Source organism: Helianthus annuus, chromosome 14, assembly GCF_002127325.2.
Source record: "Helianthus annuus cultivar XRQ/B chromosome 14, HanXRQr2.0-SUNRISE, whole genome shotgun sequence".
NCBI lineage: Eukaryota > Viridiplantae > Streptophyta > Magnoliopsida > Asterales > Asteraceae > Helianthus > Helianthus annuus.
This window is the reverse complement of record NC_035446.2, coordinates 137,204,498-137,228,173: the sequence shown is the minus strand read 5'-3', so window position 1 is coordinate 137,228,173 and position 23,676 is coordinate 137,204,498. Positions and strand designations below refer to the sequence as shown.

At 35.4% G+C, this 23,676-nt stretch overlaps 1 protein-coding gene across 1 annotated transcript; it reads left to right on the top strand.

Annotated features, from left to right (window-relative positions):
* Positions 1-1,157: 1,157 nt before the first annotated feature.
* Positions 1,158-2,978, top strand: LOC110903878 (GDSL esterase/lipase At2g23540). Its single transcript, XM_022149676.2, has 5 exons — positions 1,158-1,468; positions 1,606-1,736; positions 1,843-2,091; positions 2,191-2,446; positions 2,611-2,978. Exons 1-5 carry the CDS (start codon positions 1,192-1,194, stop codon positions 2,838-2,840), a joined length of 1,143 nt encoding a protein of 380 aa, XP_022005368.1. The 5' UTR covers positions 1,158-1,191; the 3' UTR covers positions 2,841-2,978.
* The last annotated feature ends 20,698 nt before the right edge of the window (positions 2,979-23,676 follow it).

Genomic DNA, 23,676 nt, shown 5'->3' with positions numbered 1-23,676 from the left:
ATGTGTAGCATCGGAAGAAACGGAATCCGATGGTGAATGACATCGGAGAAGTGGTGGAGGGTAGAAACAGATTGGACTGAATGTTAAATTTGAATTTGGGGTTTTTGAGTTTGTTCATCGCAGAAAAATGAAGAGAGACAGATGTTTTAACGGCTGCACAAGTATGTTGTTGTAAGGTATTAAGACTGAAATTGAAAGAAAGGATTTGTTCTTCAAAATATGGATTTGTCTTTTGAAGTTTCGAATTGTTTATTTTTTCATTGTGTTTTGAAGATTTGGGTTATTGATGATAATCTGGGTTTTGAAGTCTTGAAGATGTGGGTTATTGATGATAAATTTTTATTTTTTCTTTGTGTTTTGATGTTTTGAAGATCTGGTTTTTGAAGATATGGGTTATTGATGATAATGTGTTTTGAAGTTTTGAAGATCTGGGTTATTAATGAAAATGTGCAGATTATGAAGATTAGAGTCAAAGAGAGAAGATCTGAATTTTTTATAATTTTTTTAGTGTTTAGGGTAAAATGACTAATATACCCTCATGTGCTTCTCACATGACCTGACTTAACTGGGAAAACAAACCAGGTTTTGGGTAAAGGACATAACCTGAATGGTTTTTCAAACATTAAGTATGTTTCTTGATGATATTAAAGACAAAGGACATACTTTGATATATTAGACATACATAAAGGACGAACTTTGAAATTTACTCACTTAATAATTCACATCTCTTACTACTTTTGGGCCATTTGGTTTTGGGCTTTGACTATTGTTTTAATTTGGGCCGAGAGCGTCAACCTTGAATGGGCGCATGTTCTAGTACTTGGAAGGTTGAAGTTGGTATCCTGCAAAATAATATCCACGTGTCATGTACCAATGCATGCAGCACCAATTTTAAAATAAATCTTAATGAAGAAAATCATATACACAATATTTCCCTATACCAACACTAGCCACACATATACGTATAATTTGCTTCAAAAGGCAACAGCTCGACGTCCTAGAACCTGGGCATTCCAGTTAGTCAATACAGGTAAAGACATTGATGACTCCAATGGTTGATCAACAACCTCCTTCAGGTCTCACCAAACCACTCATCCATTTTGACCTCAAAATCCCACAAATATAAATCCACCATCCCCCTCCCTTCATTCCCACTTCAATTCACATCCTCTTAACATTTTACCACCACTCATGGATTCTAAATATTTTCATGCAGCCAACCATAAGGCATCAGTTCTACTTCTGTTAATTACTTTCACCGCAGCTGTGGCTGCTGCTGGCAGCGACGAAGGCGGAACTTTGGGAGCTTCGTATATCTTCGGCGATTCATTGGTTGATGCCGGAAATAATAACTTTTTGCCCACGTTATCTAAAGCTAATATTAAACCTAACGGAATTGATTTTCAACCGTCTGGAGGCAAACCGACCGGTCGTTATACCAACGGTAGAACGATCGGAGACATTGTGGGTATGATCATGGCAACTCCTTTACATGTTATTTATAATTCGTTTATGTTTGTAATTATTTTTTAATTAATAAAATTTACAAGGGTACCGTCCCCTTTTTAACTTTGGTGAAATAATAAGCTAAACTAATGTTTGTAGGAGAGGAATTGGGGCAGCAACACTATGCGGTGCCGTTTCTAGACCCGAATTCGACGGGACAAGTTATATTATACGGTGTGAATTACGCGTCTGGTGGCGGAGGGATTATGAACGCCACCGGGCAAATATTTGTAAGTTGTTACACTACTAGAAAACACACCTTTCTTGACACACGAACTAAATATGTGTCTACAAAGTTTATTGTTTCTGGTAATGCTAATCTAAATGTGTCTACAGGTTAACAGATTATCAATGGACATCCAGATAGATTATTTCAACATCACTAGAAAACAGATTGATAAACTTCTTGGTGCATCGAAAGCGAGGGAACACGTCATGAAGAAATCGATCTTCTCGATCACTATCGGATCTAACGACTTCCTGAACAACTATTTGCTTCCTGTTCTCTCGATTGGAGCTAGGGTTTCACAGAGTCCTGATGCTTTTGTAGATGATCTCATTAGCCACCTCAGATCACAGCTTACTGTAAGTTTCATAGATTACATTATAAAAGAAGATGCATAAAAAAAATAATGCAATCGTATCCAAATATATAACTGGATCATAAACTAATGATTATTGCAGAGACTTTATCAACTGGATGCACGAAAATTCATCATAGGAAACGTGGGGCCGATCGGATGCATTCCTTATCAGAGGACGATTAATCAACTGAGTGAGAACGAATGTGTTGCGTTGCCTAATAAACTCGCGCTTCAATACAATGCTAAGTTGAAGGATTTGGTGGCGGAATTGAACGATAATCTCCCGGGAGCCACTTTTGTTCATGCCAATGTATACGACTTAGTCTTGGAGCTCATCACGAACTATGACAAATACGGTGAGATCGAAATTGATCCATCATATACACGTGATTGTTTTCTTTTTAATATTTTTAGAATGGCTAAGCTCAACTCTGACACCAACAATTTGATACCGCTAGACTACAAGCCCTTTGACTATTTTCAATAAGGTAACTCAAGTTTCGTTTGTTGAATATTGTAGGATTTAAAACAGCGAGTAAAGCGTGCTGTGGGAATGGAGGTCAGTATGCAGGGATTATTCCATGTGGTCCGACGTCGAGTTTGTGTGAGGACAGAGATAAACATGTGTTTTGGGATCCTTACCACCCTAGTGAAGCTGCAAACGTGATCATTGCTAAACAATTGCTCCAAGGTGACCCAAGATATGTGTCTCCTATGGGTCTCAAGGAACTTCGAGATCTAGATCTTTAGGATAAACACTCAACTGCTGCTGGGTTTTTTTTGTATTGTGAATTATTGTATGCATGATTGGATATTGATTTTATACGTATATGTAAAATGGAGTATGTGTTTCCATGGGAATAATCGAAAGAATTAATTTGTAAACAAGTCTACAATGACTACGTGTTGGAAATATTAAAGATAATTTTAAAGAGGAACATACAAGTTGGTATGTTTCCTCTATCCCACATTGGTGGAGTGAGTGAAGTTTGGGTGGTTTATAAGGGATTACCCCTTATGGGCCTCCATAGTGATAAATGGGTTGAGAAGTGGGTGAAGCCCACACGCGCGCCGAGCCGAGCTGCGAGCTCGCGAATGGTCGCGTTTGAGGCGCACTTTGCACGAGGAGCTGAGGAGCTTTTATTTTTAGCTAAGGTCTGGTCAGGTGGGTCAGATCTGTGGTTCAAATGAGATAGGGAGATAGAGATTAATTCGAAACAGTGGGGGTTATCCCATACTGATTCGAATTCGTATGGGATAGCTATTCTGTAACCGAATTCGTATGGATATGCATCCAGAAAAACGAATTCGTATGGGATTGGTATATCTCTCCCTATTTTTCTCATTCTCAGGTATAACCCACACATATAAATAAAGGCTTCCTGCTACCCATTTATTCACCTCAAATTCGCAGCTCTCTCTCTCTCTATTGTGTGATTCTGTTTTCGTTCCAGCTTCTGCGTTTTCTGGTTTCCATTGCTGTTGGAATACCAGATCAGTTCTGCATTAAATCCTGGGAGTTTACGCTGCAGCTCACAGCAATACGAGCGCGTAAAATCCTTTAAGGACAGGAGTTTTTTCCGTGCAGTTCAAGGCTTTCGTTCAAGGATCTTCGTTATCACTCGCCAGGTTGGTTTTAATTTACTTATTCTTTAAATTCGTCCGACAACGGGACAGTCTCCTTCTACCTTTCTTTAATCAGTTTGCTCAAGTTGGAACAAATTGGTTTGGCTGATAACTTGGTAATTAATAAATTAACTGTTTGATTGATTTATTTTCAACAATCTTAAAGGATTTTATCTTGTGTTTTAATCAACAGAATAAATGGACTCTGAACTACCAACAGCCAATCTGAGATTCATGAATCAAGAGTTTGTCAAGTTGGACAGATTCGATGGTCAGAACTATACCCGCTGGGCGGACAAGGTTAAGTTCATGCTAGTTGTGCTGAAACTTTACTATATCCTTGATCCTGACTTGCCTGCAATCCCTGATGACCCTCCTGGTGAAGCAGGAGAGCTCCCAAATGAAGATTTGGCAAGGCAAAGACTTATCCGTAAGGAAGCTGAAGATCTTTGTCTGGGCCACATCAAAAATTCCCTTTCGGATCGTCTCTATGACTTGTACGCACCGATAAAAAGTGCTAGAGAATTGTGGAAAGCTTTGGAAGATAAGTACAAGGCTCATGAAGAAGGTACTATCAAATACCTTATTGCCAAGTACCTAGACTTCCAAATGGTCGATGACAAGTCAATCTTGGAGCAGGTGCATGAACTCCAAGTTCTTGTTAACAAATTGACTGCACTTTCTATTCCGCTGCCAGAAATATTTCAAGTAGGGGTCATTATTGCAAAATTGCCTCCTGGTTGGAAAGATTTCTCAAAGAGAATGATGCACAAGTCTGAGGACTACTTTTTGGATGAACTGTTGAAGCACCTTCGAATTGAGGAGGAAACACGCAACAGGGACAAAAGAGGTAAAGTCGGATCGAGTGTGAATCATGTTGCTGGAGGATCTGGTCAAAAGGGAAAAGGGGCATCATCAAAGAATAAGAAGTTTACAGCACCAAAGAAGAAAGAATTCAAGAAGTCACAACACACTAACAACCATCAACCAAAGAGGTCTGGTAAATGTCATGTTTGTGGAGAAGCAGGGCATTATGCACGAGAGTGCTCTCAAAGGAAATCTGGATCTACGGTTGGTTCTACAAGTGCTATTGATGTTGAGAAAGTCACCAATCTAGTGGCCAATGTGGGTCTTGGTGAAGTTAATATGCTTTCTCAATATACACGCATTGTGGCATGTAGAGGATGGTTTTTGGATTCTGGAGCCACTGTTCATGTTTGTGGGAATCGTGGCTCGTTTCTGACTTATGCTCCTGTTCCTCAAGGAACAGTGGTGGTATGTGCTGATGGACATCGTGTAGAGGTTCGTGGTAAAGGCACGGTGCGGCTAAACTTTAGAGATGGTCAAGTGGTTACTCTTCAGGACGTTTTGCATGTTCCTGGTATCACCAAGGGTCTTGTTTCTGCTGATAAGTTTGATCGGAATGGTTACAAGCTGGTTATCAAGAATCTCCGTGTGAAGTTTTCTCTAAACGACATCTATGTGGGTCAAGCAAAGAACACGGGTGGAATGTATCGTCTTGACTTAGCTGAAGATGGGATTGGTGAAGAAGAAGATTCGGATGAAGGGGGCGTTTCAGTGATTGATGGGTTTGGGAATGAAAGTGATAGTGATAGTGGTGGTAGTGTTAGTTCTAGTGTTGGTGAATGTAATGCAATTGGTTTTGATTTGAATGAAATTATGTCTTCTGATTATATCGCTTGTTCAATTTCTTTATGGCATAAACGTTTAGCTCATACAAATATTAAAAACATTGAAAAAATGCAAACTAAAGGTTTATTAAAATTAAATGATAAAGACTTTGAAAAATGCGAAACTTGTGTTAAATCAAAATTCACAAAGAAACCTTTTCCAAGTGTTCCTAAACGCAATACATCACTACTAGAACTAATTCATTCAGATATTTGTGAACTGAATGGAGTTCTTACTCGTGGGGGTAAGAGATACTTTATCACTTTCTGTGACGACTCGATGTAACAACTGCCACTAAAATCCATAATTAGGACGATAATTAGTCAACAAGAAAACCCTAATTGAGACACCCAAGTAATTCTGCACTAACCCTAAAATTTTCATAACAATCGGAATCAGGATCAGGGCCCCTAAAACTCAGGGGGGGTATTTCCTAGTTAGTATTTCTCAAACTGTTTTTGATAGAAATCGAATTTTCTCGAACCGTCGACTCACCCAAGCTACTGGGACGCGTGGCTACCTCATATTAAAAGTGACCCGTCGCGCCACGCGCCAGGACCATGTTTTCCTGTCGTGACACGCGAGGGAGACCAAAATTCAGATATAAATAGAGGAGTTTGGCACTTGATTTCCTGCGTTAGTTCGACGAGAGAATTCGTTCTGTACGTCGAGATATCACCAAATTACTTCAATTAACACACACACGTCACGAAACGCTGCCGCAATCAGGGTAATAACTCGATCGCTATTACGATTCAACATCCGATCGATTATAACTATCCAACGATTGTCCGAGTGCTGCTCAAATTGAGCTTGTACTTTGATTATTCGTCGTGATTTCGACTTGAATATTAGAGTGCTGTTCGAATTCGGACTATGCTCTGTTATTCGTTGTGAATCCGATTGAATTATTAAGTATTGCACTTGTTAATCATTGTGAGGGTTTGATCTCGTGAATTGACGTAACTGCTGAATTAGTTACTAACCTATTGTGTGTGCATTATTATTAAATTAGGTTAAATCAAGGCAAATCATTAGGCTTATACCTTGCCCGTTAAATCTGCAATGTGAGTCATTCTTCTTTTTAAACTGTTTTCTCACAGTTTGTGAGTAAGTATTACAATACCTCAAATTATTTTCAAAGTGTTATAATTACAGGGATTAAGTCGTGGTTATCTTAACCGCTGGTTAGTGGGGTATTGTGCACATTACTAATTTCTCACAGGGTTAGGCAGTAAGCCCTAACAGTGGTTAGGCTACAAGCCCTAACAGTGATAAAACGTCACTAATTGGGTGACTGGACCCAATAGTGATATGACCATCGTCACACGGGTGGCAATACCAGATATAAAATAAGATAATGCCATTGTAATCGCTCTTATGCTGTAATTTATAACTATGTGTCGTTTTAAACAAAACTGAATGATTCACTCAGTATTTCCCCGCTGACAAAACCTTTTTACAACATGTTTCAGGTGACTTATTGAATTAAGTACACGTGCTACGGAGCACTATCAAGCTTGAAGTGGTGGCTCAACTAAAATAAATAAACATGTTTGTAAAATAATGAAATTATGATATTTACGGGATTATCCCGAAATGTAAATAAATAATACTCGGGCAAATTTTCAAAGTTTAAAACGATCCTGTTAAGACTTCCGCTATAAAAATAAATACCACGGGATTTTCTGTCCCGCGGCTCCCGAAACGGGTCAAACCGGGTCGGGGGCCGTGACAGAAAAAGGTGGTATCAGAGCCAATAATTAAAATGAGCCACTGATCAAGCCACTGATTTAAGCCTATTAAGTATTTACAAAATACTTAATCTTATTAAATTACTATTCTGTGATTATGTGCTTTACTATCTGATTAATTGCATATAGTATGAAACAGATTTTATATGTTTAGCAATTTAGACTAAAATTTCAGTACCCTTACAAATCTAGAAGCCTTACTCAGTATATATATAAACTTATAAATAAAACTTAGGGTACTTTAAAATCCTAATTGTTCTGGTAGATAAACACATATTTCTATCAAAATTTGTTATAAATTCTGACATAATAATTGTATGTATTGTGCAAAAAACAGCATGAGTAATTTGTCTGATAACCTTCAGAATTTCAATCTCTATCCAGTAAGAATAGAAGTTTCCAGAGATTTTAATAGGTATATACCAGATAGGGAGGAACCTATAGAATTTAATGTTTTACCTATCAAGCCTAAGAACCCGGAAATCGAAGAAAGTTCTAGGCAAATTAAGGGGTTACCATCTCAAGAAGAATTAGATCTTACAATAACAGACTATAGTATTATCAAGACTATTAATGAAACACAACTATCTAGGAACTTAGAACCAGCTATTCCAAACCTTTCAGTACACTCGCAACCTTTCAAAATAAACGAATGGTTGACTCATGAAATACAGTTACAGAACAATCCCTATAAGCTTTTTCCTTAGTTCAACCTAGAACCTTTACCAAATCCACCAAAGAGTAACAAGAAAACAGCTAGACTTCACCACTTGGGTCAGGAATTAATGAATGTTGGGAATAGGATCCAAGAGATTGGGAAACAAATCTCCTGAAAATACAATCCAAAGGAAACACCGTTGTTAGACTATTATCTAACGAAAGGATAAAGGAGTTATGAAATTACGATTATGTAATAGTAATAAGTAAAATCAGTATGTGTAAAATAAATAAATAAAACGGTTGTATATAGAAGCATGATATAATGGAAATCTTAGAAAATTTACAGAATTGGGTTCGTATATGTGATTATGTGCAATTAAATGTAACATTGAATTATTTCTTATATACTAATTATTGATTCATAAATTAGTTATCCAATGGAAAATGCTAATAACGAACCAGTTAACGAGGGTAATCAATCTGAGCAACAGTCAGGGGGTCAATATATGACTAGGCAGGATATAGAAAATATCGTTGCTCAAGGGATAGCTAATACTATTCCAACAATGATTGCTCAGGGGATAGCCAACGCTATTCCAGCAATTGTCACTGCTGTTAAAGATCCCGTAGAACCACAGCAAATCATTCCTAGCAAACGTATTTCTGAAGATAATTTCAGTAATAGCGTAAACAGAGGCAATGATCATGTTAATCATGATAAAGAACCGCGACAAGCTCCGCTCCCTAAGAAAAGGAAAGCTGCAACGCCTGGTTGCACTTATAAGGAGTTCCTTGCCTGTAAACCCGTAGAGTTCGCAGGCAATGAAGGGGCAACTGCGGCACTGCGTTGGTTAGAGAAAACCGAGGCAGTAATTAGAATAAGTAAATGTGTTGAGGAAGATAAGGTTATGTACGCTTCGCACCTTTTCAAGGAAGAAGCATTAGAATGGTGGAATACAGTGTTACAAGCTAAAGGAAGTAATGTAGCCTATACCATGGGGTGGGAAGAATTTAAACGATTAATAGAAAGGAAATTCTGTCCCGAATATGAAAAAGAGCAAATGGCAAATAAGTTTTTAAGTCACCGAATGGTAGATGTAGATTGCCGAGGGTATATGTAACATCCCTATTTTTATCATGTAAATTATAAGGTTTGGTTAAATTTATTAACCACTAGTAACTAGTAACTAGTTTATTTTTAATATAAATATTCAACCCAAATAATTTTAAACATTATTTTATATAGTTGGTTGAAATATTATTAATTGGGCTATATATGGGTAACCTGTTTAAAAGTATATAAACTTATATTATTAGACGAGTAGATTATGGGTAAGTTGAAAATTTGAAATATGAAGTACCTAGTCGGACCCATGAGCCGTTTAAATAATTAAATTAAAGAAATACATTATATTTGAACCTACTCCATTTTTAATAAAACTTAGACCCAAATGTAGACAAAAATATTCTCATTTTAAACATATGTACTGTTTTCCAAAAAGCCATACTCTAAAAGTTATAAGCACCAAACAAGTAAAACAGTTAAATTAATTATATAAATAATAATAATAATAATAATAATAATAATAATCAAAATTTATATTAAACTAAAATGGACGTGTCATTAGGAATAAAATAATAAATTATTGAATACATATATTAAAAAAAAAAAAATTAGTATATATGAATTCAAAAACTAATAACTTCTACGTGTCCATATATTGATAAATGCCTGTTTACATATAAAAATATAAATAAACTTCACAATTAAGAAAAGTTGTCTACGTGTCTCGAAATTGATAAGAACAACAATAAACTTGGAGTGAACTCCAAGTTATATCAAACTATAAATAGAGAAGCAGTATAAGCTTCACAAACCTTCATTCTTTTTCCTTTTGTCTCGCCATCTGCTATCTTTTAACATTCTGTTTTATTTATTTATTTATTTTATTTACCCTATAATAATAATAAAGCCCTGCCCTGTTTTAAGTATTGTAACTCCCAATCACCGCTACCCTTTCCGATTGATCTGAGTCCCATAACGCATGTCAAGGCTCTGCCCGACTAAGTTCGTTTGGATTCTATCTCGGGACTTCGGGACAAGGTTGATTTAGGGGTACTATACTTAACATAAGTGCAAAATATATTTTTAATAACCCAAAAGTTATACCCAAAAGTTATACCAGGAGTCCTTCTAGTCAAACCCTAAAGTTACATAGTAGGTCCATTCCTTTTCCCACCATTTTACTCTCTTTTTATAAAGCACCCAAAACTATTTATTTATTAGTTCTATTTTATAAACAAACTTTCATCAAAAGTCCTGCCTATTATTCTATTTACCCAATAGGGAACCATAGTTGAGACACCCAAGTAAACCTGCACAAATCCTAAAATTTTCATAGCAATCAGAATCAGGATCAGAGCCCCTAAAACTCAAGGGGGGCAAAACCTAGTTGACGATTATCTTCATAAAAACGTTGTCTAAATACTATTGGCCGAATTATTGACTCAGCTAGCCTACTCCTAAGCGTGGCAACCCTATGGCGAAAGGCAACCTGTCGCGCCACGCGACAGGAACAAGGGGACCCCTCGCGTGGCGCGAGGGGGACTAAATTCCAGCTATAAATAGTAGAGGTTGGGACTGGCTTCTGTGCGTTGGTTCGACGAAGAAACTCCCTCTGTGCTTCGAATTAGGCATAGTATACTCCAATTAAACACACACTGTTAGCGAGGTGCTACCACGGAACAGGGTAATTACTCGATCGCTATTACGATTTAGTTTCCGGGATCAATATACCCAAAGAATGTCTAAGTGCCGCCCACATTGGGCTATGCTTTATCGTTGTCGATAATTCGATAATGAGCCGAAGCATTGTACTTTGTCGTTGTCAATAATTCGATATACGAGTTGAAGTACTATACTTTATCGTTTGTCATTTTGATAAATGAGCCGAAGTATTGCACCTGGACATTCATTGTAAAAATTGATCTCGGGGAATTATCGTAACTGCTGTATTGATCATTAATCTGGTTCTTGTAAAATTGTTAAGAGTTGATTTAGGTTTTTCACCAATACGTATTCCATTCTGTTAAACTACCAAGAATACTCCCAACTACACCCTTACAATCAAACAAACTATTAAATCATCAGAAGATCCAGAATAATAAAGTACATGCTTAATTATCGGGAAAAGTAGAATCAAGAAGTTTGTTAACTCAATCCTGCATGCTGAATTGTGAGTCATTCTCTTTTTATTAACTGTTTTACAATACTCCAAATCATTTTCCAAAAGTTATAATTACAGTGATTAAGTTTATGTAATCACCAAATTACAGCCGGTATGTGGGGTATTGTGCACAGTATTGTTATCATTGTTTCCTTCACATTAGGTGGGCGAGCCTAATTGTGACATACGTCACTCATTGGGCCAGCCAATGGTGATATGACCACAGTCACAGAGCTGGTCTGTGACAAATACCTATTCTTGAAATGTTGGTTGATAATAAACATATGTAAAAACTCTTAATACTGTAAATTATAACAAATGTGTCGTTTTCAGTAAAATGAATGAACTCACTCAGTATTTCCCGCTGACAAAACCTTTTTAAAACGCGTTTCAGGTAATTACAGTAGACTGGAGTAAGGATTGGATCCGGCACTAGAAGACTTCAAGAAGTGGCTTATTTTATTAATTAAATCAACTTAAGAAATATTGTTTTCATTAAAAGCTACCTTTGTAAAACATGGAATTTATTCCATCTTTTTAAATAAAATCCGGTGTTTCCAAACTCTGATATTTTTCCTAACTCACGGTCCTGATGAAATTTCCGCTGCAATGTTTTTAAAATAATCACCGGTACCACTGGACTGCTCACGGCACCGATTCCGGCTAGATGGGGTCGGGGGTCGTGACAGAAGGTGGTATCAGAGCTAAGCCACTGCTTTAAGCCTATAAGTGTTGTGATGACAATACTTAAGCTTAAATATAAGAGTTAGGAAATTACTATTAACTTAACTGGTAGCACATCTGATAGTATTTAGACTTGAACATAAGAAAAGATGCCTTAGTATAAGCTAAGCCACTTGTTTACGCAAATAGGTGTTATAATAATACCTAAGCTTAAACGGAAAGTTAGAAACTTAATATTATTTGATAGCACTCTGAATGATATTTAGACTCGAACTTAAGAATTTTGTCTTAATATAAGCTTCATGATAAAATTACTTATATGAGTATAAATAAGTATAATTGGTATTCAATAAGAATAACGACTAGCAGGCAATAGCATTTAATTGCTATTTATTCTTGTTTATTGGTATTACTTGGTCAAGAATAAAAAATATATTATGAAAATATAAATTTCCTTGATTCTGGATAAAAGTCCTAATAAAAGAGACATTTTTAAAATCTTGAAAAGATACTATTTATGGGAAATAGAAAATTTTCTCCGGCAAAACTGGGTATAGAGTAGCAGACTCTCCAGCTTGTCCGGATATACTGAGGTTACCTCTCCGGCGCGAACCGGGTAAGATGGGGTATATAAAATGTCAAACAAATGACAAGATTTCCCCAAATAAGTATCATGGCCTGACATCAGACTTGTTTTTAGAAATAAGAATCTGTTAAATACATTAACCTTATAAAAGGTATGTATATTACAGCATGTGAAATATATGATTATATAGATATGTATATCTATAAGAAATTTCAAAAGTCATAATAATTGATAATTAAGGATAAAACACAAGTATATGTATCAATAATAAATCTAGATTCCTTTATCAAAAATCTCTTACCTATATCGATATCAAACATTATTTTGTTTGATCATCTACAACAAAATAATACTAAAAACCCATTAAATTGGGACACCATCAAAAATATATAAGAATTACCAATACGTTACCATAAACTATTAACGCCAGTAAGAAGTAGGTAAAGTTGTGCTAATATACAAGAAAATACATGAAACTTAAATTATACATCCACAGATGTTGAAGTTTATCACACACGACTTCCAAAGCAAAATCTTTGAAAAATATAAATTAGGCACGATAACACCAATATTAATTCCGTCGGTAAAAGAACTCCTAATCAAAAATCGGCACTTTGCCACATGATCTTACAAACGATCAAAATGTCGATGAGGTACGTTGGAACAATATTTCACAAACATCGGTGCATAGTCTAACCTGAATCATAATTATTAGCACTACAAAAGAAGTCATATAATTTTGCAAATTCCCTATTTCATTTCATTTCATTCGACATTCCTTGGTACTGTCACGTAACAACGGTTATCACATGAGATTTCAGATATAGTTCTTATATTTCTTTCAATTCTAACTTCTGCCTATAATAAGTTGACTTTCGTGTTCTTTTAATGGTCATCATACCATAAAGAATTCTTTCATAATAGCAAATATTGATCCATTTCGTTTCTTGTGTAAATCCACACGATACACATGCACTATTTGTTGCGTATGTGGTTCATTTAAGTTATAAGACCCTAGGAAGGCATCCTTTCAATTTGTTGTTTTATCAAAAGTTCAAATATCGTTCCGCTATACTTGATCTTTGCATTGTAAACCGCGTTTTTACAAAGCAATGACTCTTTAATATCGAATCAATGAATTTATTGAAAAAAAACTTGATTTTCTTTTAAAAGGGAAACATGGTTTCTTTGTGATCATGTTTGAACTTTCTTATTAAAACTCGTTTTATCCAAACCCAGTTAACTTGCTCGCAATACGTACTCAATTCAAAGTCCCATATGATGAATTGAAGCCATCATATTCAAAATAATCCCGACAAGCACTTCAATTCTCTTGAACCATAACATGCTTTCTTGGCCTTCGACTTCACTGAATTATTTCTTTGATCACGATCACTTCGTGATGACATTTTCACAAAATTGAAGATTGCGCTAATCTAAGATTTAATTATTTATTTATATTGAATCCGCTTTATTGATTTATTTTATAAAAGCAATCTTAACACAATTATGTGCTAAAATAATGATCCACCATTTCATGTCCTAAATTCCGTAGTCCTTACAACCAACCGAGCCTTTCGTGATATTTCTTACTTTATCATCATTAATCGAAAGACATTGTATAAACTTAATTGATTATATATAGAAACTTACAATATAGTATTTCTGTAATTAAAATTTTGTTAAAACCATTAAGGTAAAGAAATTATATTTTTACGTATAAAATTTTGTTTAAAGTATATTCTCATTTAAGTTTATGCATTTATTATTGACAATTAATATCAATTTTATTTTATTGGTATTATTATTTTCAGATACTAGGATTATTGTCAAGGACAGGTATTGAATAGTCTAGCCTTAGTTAGGCATGGACTGGCCACCTATGCTTAAACAAGGCAGCACTAACCAATATCCAACCATGATAATAACTAGATAATATATATAAATCATCATACCTATTTAAGTAAATTTTAATTTTACTTTATACTAAAAAGAGAAGACATATTTTTAGAAGGACTAATAAAATTACATAAATAATTATGTATCACATATTTTGTAGTAATTATGTACTATAACACTCTAGCAAGAAAATAACCATATAAGAATAATATAGTAGTCAGCGACTACATTGGGTTAGAAGAACATTGTAATACATAAAGAATAGTCACCACAACATTTGTAACTACATTTTACAACGCTATATGGTTTCAAAATAAAAATAAGTAATCACATAAAATTTACCCAGTATTATATAAAATATTTTACAAATACTTTTACCCCTTTTATTCACAACTTTCATTTAAACGTTATAAATAGTAGTGATTCTTTTACAAAATCATAATACTAAAATATTTTATAAATGTAATAACTTCACTATAGTATTTTGTAATCTATATTACATAATAAATATAAGTTATTTTACATAGTATAATACAATACTAAAATAATATTTAATTGAAAGTGGTAACCATTTACATATACTAAAAATGCGTAACAAATAATATATATTACATTTGCTTTAGTAATATAATATAATAGTTGGTCATGCCAAAACAACTTGTTCTTTTTATATTTCCATCTCTATGACATAATATGAAAAATATAGTCACCAATAATATACTATCATATTATTTCACAATTTAAAACAACTTGGAACTCTAAATAATGATACACTAACTCTATTGTCCTTGGGTGTATATTTGTGATTCACTCATTTCAATACATAGAATTTCTCATATCATAAGTTACTATTTGACAAATCATTTTTCATGCTTTTTCCCGTCAATTCTAAGTCTTCCTCAGTTGTCAATCAAGTAAGATTTCTTTTAAATAAATTTTATTGATTTAAAAAGTCCTTCACATTTATTCTAAAATCTATTTATCATATATCTTTTGGCCTGAACCTAGTCACCTTGTAAACTATACCATTTCATCTCATTCGTTTGTCATCGAATTCTTACACTAATTCAGTTGAACCATTGAGTCCTATCTACTGTACAACTCATAGTCACAAAATTTGATATTTTAATTTGATATCATTTACCTTAATATTATTCTTTTTAATCAAAAAGTAAGATAACTCTAAAAAAAAAAAAAGAAATATCGTAGCCCAAATCTCGAGGACGAGATTTAAAACAAGGTGGGGAGGATGTAACATCCCTATTTTTATCATGTAAATTATAAGGTTTGGTTAAATTTATTAACCACTAGTAACTAGTAACTAGTTTATTTTTAATATAAATATTCAACCCAAATAATTTTAAACATTATTTTATATAGTTGGTTGAAATATTATTAATTGGGCTATATATAGGTAACCTGTTTAAAAGTATATAAACTTATATTATTAGACGAGTAGATTATGGGTAAGTTGAAAATTTGAAATATGAAGTACCTAGTCGGACCCATGAGCCGTTTAAATAATTAAATTAAAGAAATACATTATATTTGAACCTACTCCATTTTTAATAAAACTTAGACCCAAATGTAGACAAAAATATTCTCATTTTAAACATATGTACTGTTTTCCAAAAAGCCATACTCTAAAAGTTATAAGCACCAAACAAGTAAAACAGTTAAATTAATTATATAAATAATAATAATAATAATAATAATAATAATAATCAAAATTTATATTAAACTAAAATGGACGTGTCATTAGGAATAAAATAATAAATTATTGAATACATATATTAAAAAAAAAAAAAATTAGTATATATGAATTCAAAAACTAATAACTTCTACGTGTCCATATATTGATAAATGCCTGTTTACATATAAAAATATAAATAAACTTCACAATTAAGAAAAGTTGTCTACGTGTCTCGAAATTGATAAGAACAACAATAAACTTGGAGTGAACTCCAAGTTATATCAAACTATAAATAGAGAAGCAGTATAAGCTTCACAAACCTTCATTCTTTTTCCTTTTGTCTCGCCATCTGCTATCTTTTAACATTCTGTTTTATTTATTTATTTATTTTATTTACCCTATAATAATAATAAAGCCCTGCCCTGTTTTAAGTATTGTAACTCCCAATCACCGCTACCCTTTCCGATTGATCTGAGTCCCATAACGCATGTCAAGGCTCTGCCCGACTAAGTTCGTTTGGATTCTATCTCGGGACTTCGGGACAAGGTTGATTTAGGGGTACTATACTTAACATAAGTGCAAAATATATTTTTAATAACCCAAAAGTTATACCCAAAAGTTATACCAGGAGTCCTTCTAGTCAAACCCTAAAGTTACATAGTAGGTCCATTCCTTTTCCCACCATTTTACTCTCTTTTTATAAAGCACCCAAAACTATTTATTTATTAGTTCTATTTTATAAACAAACTTTCATCAAAAGTCCTGCCTATTATTCTATTTACCCAATAGGGAACCATAGTTGAGACACCCAAGTAAACCTGCACAAATCCTAAAATTTTCATAGCAATCAGAATCAGGATCAGAGCCCCTAAAACTCAAGGGGGGCAAAACCTAGTTGACGATTATCTTCATAAAAACGTTGTCTAAATACTATTGGCCGAATTATTGACTCAGCTAGCCTACTCCTAAGCGTGGCAACCCTATGGCGAAAGGCAACCTGTCGCGCCACGCGACAGGAACAAGGGGACCCCTCGCGTGGCGCGAGGGGGACTAAATTCCAGCTATAAATAGTAGAGGTTGGGACTGGCTTCTGTGCGTTGGTTCGACGAAGAAACTCCCTCTGTGCTTCGAATTAGGCATAGTATACTCCAATTAAACACACACTGTTAGCGAGGTGCTACCACGGAACAGGGTAATTACTCGATCGCTATTACGATTTAGTTTCCGGGATCAATATACCCAAAGAATGTCTAAGTGCCGCCCACATTGGGCTATGCTTTATCGTTGTCGATAATTCGATAATGAGCCGAAGCATTGTACTTTGTCGTTGTCAATAATTCGATATACGAGTTGAAGTACTATACTTTATCGTTTGTCATTTTGATAAATGAGCCGAAGTATTGCACCTGGACATTCATTGTAAAAATTGATCTCGGGGAATTATCGTAACTGCTGTATTGATCATTAATCTGGTTCTTGTAAAATTGTTAAGAGTTGATTTAGGTTTTTCACCAATACGTATTCCATTCTGTTAAACTACCAAGAATACTCCCAACTACACCCTTACAATCAAACAAACTATTAAATCATCAGAAGATCCAGAATAATAAAGTACATGCTTAATTATCGGGAAAAGTAGAATCAAGAAGTTTGTTAACTCAATCCTGCATGCTGAATTGTGAGTCATTCTCTTTTTATTAACTGTTTTACAATACTCCAAATCATTTTCCAAAAGTTATAATTACAGTGATTAAGTTTATGTAATCACCAAATTACAGCCGGTATGTGGGGTATTGTGCACAGTATTGTTATCATTGTTTCCTTCACATTAGGTGGGCGAGCCTAATTGTGACATACGTCACTCATTGGGCCAGCCAATGGTGATATGACCACAGTCACAGAGCTGGTCTGTGACAAATACCTATTCTTGAAATGTTGGTTGATAATAAACATATGTAAAAACTCTTAATACTGTAAATTATAACAAATGTGTCGTTTTCAGTAAAATGAATGAACTCACTCAGTATTTCCCGCTGACAAAACCTTTTTAAAACGCGTTTCAGGTAATTACAGTAGACTGGAGTAAGGATTGGATCCGGCACTAGAAGACTTCAAGAAGTGGCTTATTTTATTAATTAAATCAACTTAAGAAATATTGTTTTCATTAAAAGCTACCTTTGTAAAACATGGAATTTATTCCATCTTTTTAAATAAAATCCGGTGTTTCCAAACTCTGATATTTTTCCTAACTCACGGTCCTGATGAAATTTCCGCTGCAATGTTTTTAAAATAATCACCGGTACCACTGGACTGCTCACGGCACCGATTCCGGCTAGATGGGGTCGGGGGTCGTGACAGTATACTTCAAAATTCTTTGAGTATGCCAGAATGGTACCTACTCTAGCTTCGCCAGAACCGGTACTCATTTCTCGCTATATCTGGGGTTTGATTAGTGAGATTCGTGACATTGTCAAAGCTGCAAGACCACGCACGATTGACGATGCGGTAGAATTAGCTAACACTCTAACTGACGGAGTAGTACGTACACGGGAAGAAAATAGGAGGAAGGAATTAGCCCAGAAAATTTCCCAAGAATTTCATATAGGTAATAGTAACAAATTTAAGAAAAGAGAAAACGGGCGATTTTCCACTATTCCATTTTGCGATATCTGCAAAGGAAAGCATTTTGGAAAATGTAAAGGATGCTGCAATTTTTGCAAAATTCCAGGACATCGAGAAGAGGATTGCAGGAAAAAGAAGGCAATCACTTGCTACAATTGCGGAGAACCCGGACACTTCAGAACAAGCTGCCCGAAATTAGGCCATCCAGCAAACGAAAAGACGAAACCTGCAGAAGGGACTACCAAGAAAAACGCAAGAGCTTTTCAATTAACTACTCAGGAAGCTGAACTCATTCCTGACATCATAGTGGGTACGAGTATTATTTGACTCTGGTACAAACCAAGGTTTTATAAATATTTCATTCTGTCAAACTCTTAACCTATCATTAGTCAAACTTAGGCAAATCTTTACAGTCGAAATAGGCAAAAAGGGAAAATATAGAACTCTCAGGTCATAGAATTTTTTTGCCAATCTAATTCCTATGAAATTAGCCGAGTTGATGTTGTGTTAGAAATAGATGGAGTAGCAACCAACCCTGCTCGAATTCTCGGTAATAAAAGAACTTTATAGAAAATCTAGGCACCCGCCGGAGAAGTAATTATGGTTACAGGAAATAAACTACGTAAGGTCACATGATGAATCCTGAAGATATTCACTTAGATCCTGCTAAGATAGCAGCAAATCACTAAAATGGAAGATTTCGTAATTCTTAAATGGAAATTAGGAATTTTGTAAATTTAGTCAGATACTATAGGAAGTTTATTAAGGATTCTCTTAGATATATATACCCTTAACTAAGCTAAAACAGTTAATCCTAAATAAGAACTTAAAAAAAAAAAAAAAAAAAAGAAGCCTCTAGCATAAATTAACAAATATTCCAATCCTAGCCTTACCAGAAAGAACAGAAGATTTTAAAGGTATACGGTGATGCTTCAAAACTAGAAATTGGGTGTATGGTAATGCAACACAAAAAGGTAATTGTGTATGCATCAAGGCAATTGCAAAAGCACGAAGAAAGCCTTACCCCTTGTAAGCTTAAAAATTAGAAACCACAAGTTACCCTTATGGTTAGGAAACATTATCTAAGTAAGTTTATTATCCATATGGGTCGTAAGAATTTAAGATATATATTGGAGCAAAGATTAAACATGAGGATAAGGAAATCCTCAGTAACTACACCTGTGATATTCAGTATCACTAAGAAAAGACTGAAGACGGTTAGAAGAATTATACAAATAACAAACAAGAGCCGTCGAAGTTCGAGTTGGAGACAAAATGCTATTGAAAGTATTTTCTTGGAAAGGAATTTATAAATTCGGTAAGAAAATAAGCTATACGTAAAGCCATTCCCAGTGATCCAACGGATAGGACCAGTAGCTTATCGTTTACAACTACCAGAAGAATTAGCTGGAGTACATGATATGTTCATGTATCCAACCTCAAGAAATGTTTATCTGACAAATCCCTGGTAGTACCTCTTCAAGATGTAGAGGTAAATAAAAAGCTGAATCTGTAGAGAAACCACTACAAATTGAAAATAGAAAAGTCAAGTTTCTCAAACACAAACGATTGGTGTTGGTAAAAGTCAAATAGGAATCCAGGAGAGGACCAGAGTACACTTGGGAACTGGAATCAAAGATGAAGCGAAAATACCCTCATCTATTTTAGTAAATCTCGAGGACGAGATTTTTCTTAAGGTGGGGAGGATGTAACAACTGCCACTAAAATCCATAATTAGGACGATAATTAGTCAACAAGAAAACCCTAATTGAGACACCCAAGTAATTCTGCACTAACCCTAAAATTTTCATAACAATCGGAATCAGGATCAGGGCCCCTAAAACTCAGGGGGGGTATTTCCTAGTTAGTATTTCTCAAACTGTTTTTGATAGAAATCGAATTTTCTCGAACCGTCGACTCACCCAAGCTACTGGGACGCGTGGCTACCTCATATTAAAAGTGACCCGTCGCGCCACGCGCCAGGACCATGTTTTCCTGTCGTGACACGCGAGGGAGACCAAAATTCAGATATAAATAGAGGAGTTTGGCACTTGATTTCCTGCGTTAGTTCGACGAGAGAATTCGTTCTGTACGTCGAGATATCACCAAATTACTTCAATTAACACACACACGTCACGAAACGCTGCCGCAATCAGGGTAATAACTCGATCGCTATTACGATTCAACATCCGATCGATTATAACTATCCAACGATTGTCCGAGTGCTGCTCAAATTGAGCTTGTACTTTGATTATTCGTCGTGATTTCGACTTGAATATTAGAGTGCTGTTCGAATTCGGACTATGCTCTGTTATTCGTTGTGAATCCGATTGAATTATTAAGTATTGCACTTGTTAATCATTGTGAGGGTTTGATCTCGTGAATTGACGTAACTGCTGAATTAGTTACTAACCTATTGTGTGTGCATTATTATTAAATTAGGTTAAATCAAGGCAAATCATTAGGCTTATACCTTGCCCGTTAAATCTGCAATGTGAGTCATTCTTCTTTTTAAACTGTTTTCTCACAGTTTGTGAGTAAGTATTACAATACCTCAAATTATTTTCAAAGTGTTATAATTACAGGGATTAAGTCGTGGTTATCTTAACCGCTGGTTAGTGGGGTATTGTGCACATTACTAATTTCTCACAGGGTTAGGCAGTAAGCCCTAACAGTGGTTAGGCTACAAGCCCTAACAGTGATAAAACGTCACTAATTGGGTGACTGGACCCAATAGTGATATGACCATCGTCACACGGGTGGCAATACCAGATATAAAATAAGATAATGCCATTGTAATCGCTCTTATGCTGTAATTTATAACTATGTGTCGTTTTAAACAAAACTGAATGATTCACTCAGTATTTCCCCGCTGACAAAACCTTTTTACAACATGTTTCAGGTGACTTATTGAATTAAGTACACGTGCTACGGAGCACTATCAAGCTTGAAGTGGTGGCTCAACTAAAATAAATAAACATGTTTGTAAAATAATGAAATTATGATATTTACGGGATTATCCCGAAATGTAAATAAATAATACTCGGGCAAATTTTCAAAGTTTAAAACGATCCTGTTAAGACTTCCGCTATAAAAATAAATACCACGGGATTTTCTGTCCCGCGGCTCCCGAAACGGGTCAAACCGGGTCGGGGGCCGTGACACTCGAGCCGATACTTATATGTTTATTTGTTGCATTCAAAAGACGAAGCTTTTGAGGCATTCAAAATATATAAGGCTGAGGTTGAAAAACAAAAGGAGAAACGCATTAAAATTCTTCGCTCGGACAGAGGCGGAGAATACTTTAACCGAAAGTTTGATGCATTCTGCGAAGAAGAAGGCATCATACATGAGAGAACTGCACCATATACTCCCCAACAAAATGGTTTGGCTGAGAGAAAGAACCGAACCTTGGTAGAGATGGCTAACTGTATGTTAAACCAATCAGGTCTACCTCGTAATATGTGGGGGGAAGCTGTGTTAACCGCATGTTATGTTCATAATAGAATCACTAGTCGTGTGATACCTACGAGTCCATATGAGTTATGGAAAGGAAGAAAACCAAACCTAGAGCATTTGAGGGTTTGGGGTTGTCTTGCTTACTATCGCGTACCTGATCCAAAGACACTCAAACTGGGAGAACGAGCTTTCAAGAGTGTATTCATTGGATATGCTTCGCATAGTAAATCTTACCGATTGTTGGATGACGAATCAGGTATAGTTGTAGAATCCAGAGATGTGGAATTCTTTGAGAACAAGTTTTCTAGAGATGATGAAAACTCAAATGGCACCACAACTTCTAGTACTTCTGAGAAAAGGGTTCAACCCTCACCAATAGTTGAAGAACCAAGGAAAAGTACTAGAGTTAGAAAAGAGAAAAGTTATGGAGATGATTTCTTTTCTTACCTGGTTGAAGGAACTCAAAAGAAAGTGACGAGAGAGGTCATTTTTGCTGTAAATTTGGATGATGATCCTAAAACTTTCAACGAGGCAATGTCATCAAGAGATGCTCCTTTGTGGAAGGAGGCAATCAATGATGAAATGGATTCCATTATGGGAAATGGAACTTGGGAGTTAGCTGATCTACCCAAGGGAAAGAAACCTATTGGATCCAAATGGATTTTCAAAAGGAAGTATCATCCAGATGGATCCATCTCTGCCTATAAAGTGAGATTAGTCGCTAAAGGGTATAGGCAGAGAGAAGGGGTCGACTATTTTGATACCTATGCACCTGTGGCTAGAATAGGTTCTATTAGAACTCTAATAGCGGTGTCTGCTTTGAAAGGGCTTTACATCCATCAAATGGATGTAAAGACAACATTTCTAAATGGGTATCTAAATGAGGAGATTTATTTGGAGCAACCAGAAGGGTTTGTGATGCCTGGACAAGAGAACAAAGTGTGTAGACTTATTAAATCTCTGTATGGTTTGAAGCAAGCTCCTAAACAGTGGCATGAGAGATTTGACACCACTGTGACTGCTTTCGGGTTTCGACACAACAGTGCTGACAGATGTATTTATACTAAATGCGAACCCGGTTATACAGTCGTGATTTGTCTCTATGTTGATGATATGTTGATCATCAGCACTCACCTTGAAGGTATTTCTGAAACTAAGAAATATTTGTCCTTGAACTTTAAGATGAAAGATCTAGGAGAAGTTGATACAATTCTTGGGATCAAGGTGAAGAGAACTGGAAGTCAGATTTCTCTTAGTCAATCTCATTACATAGAGAAAATTCTGACTAAGTTTCAACACTTAAATATTAAAGAGTTTAATACTCCGTTTGATCCAAGTGTGAAACTTAATGTGAACTCTGGAAGAGCAGTGGCTCAACTGGAGTATGCGAGTGCTATTGGAAGTATGATGTATGCAACGCATTGCACTCGTCCTGATATTGCTTTTGCTGTAAGCAAACTGAGTCAGTATACTGTTAATCCAGGGACAGAACACTGGAAGGCAGTGGGTAGAGTACTTGGATACCTGAAAAGGACCAGTAACTTAGAACTGATATACACGTCTTCTTCCAGAATACTTGAAGGTTATTCTGATGCAATCTGGATTGATCGCACCAATGATTCAAAATCTACAAGTGGGTGGATTTTCACTCTAGCAGGAGGAGCAGTTTCTTGGGCGAGCAAGA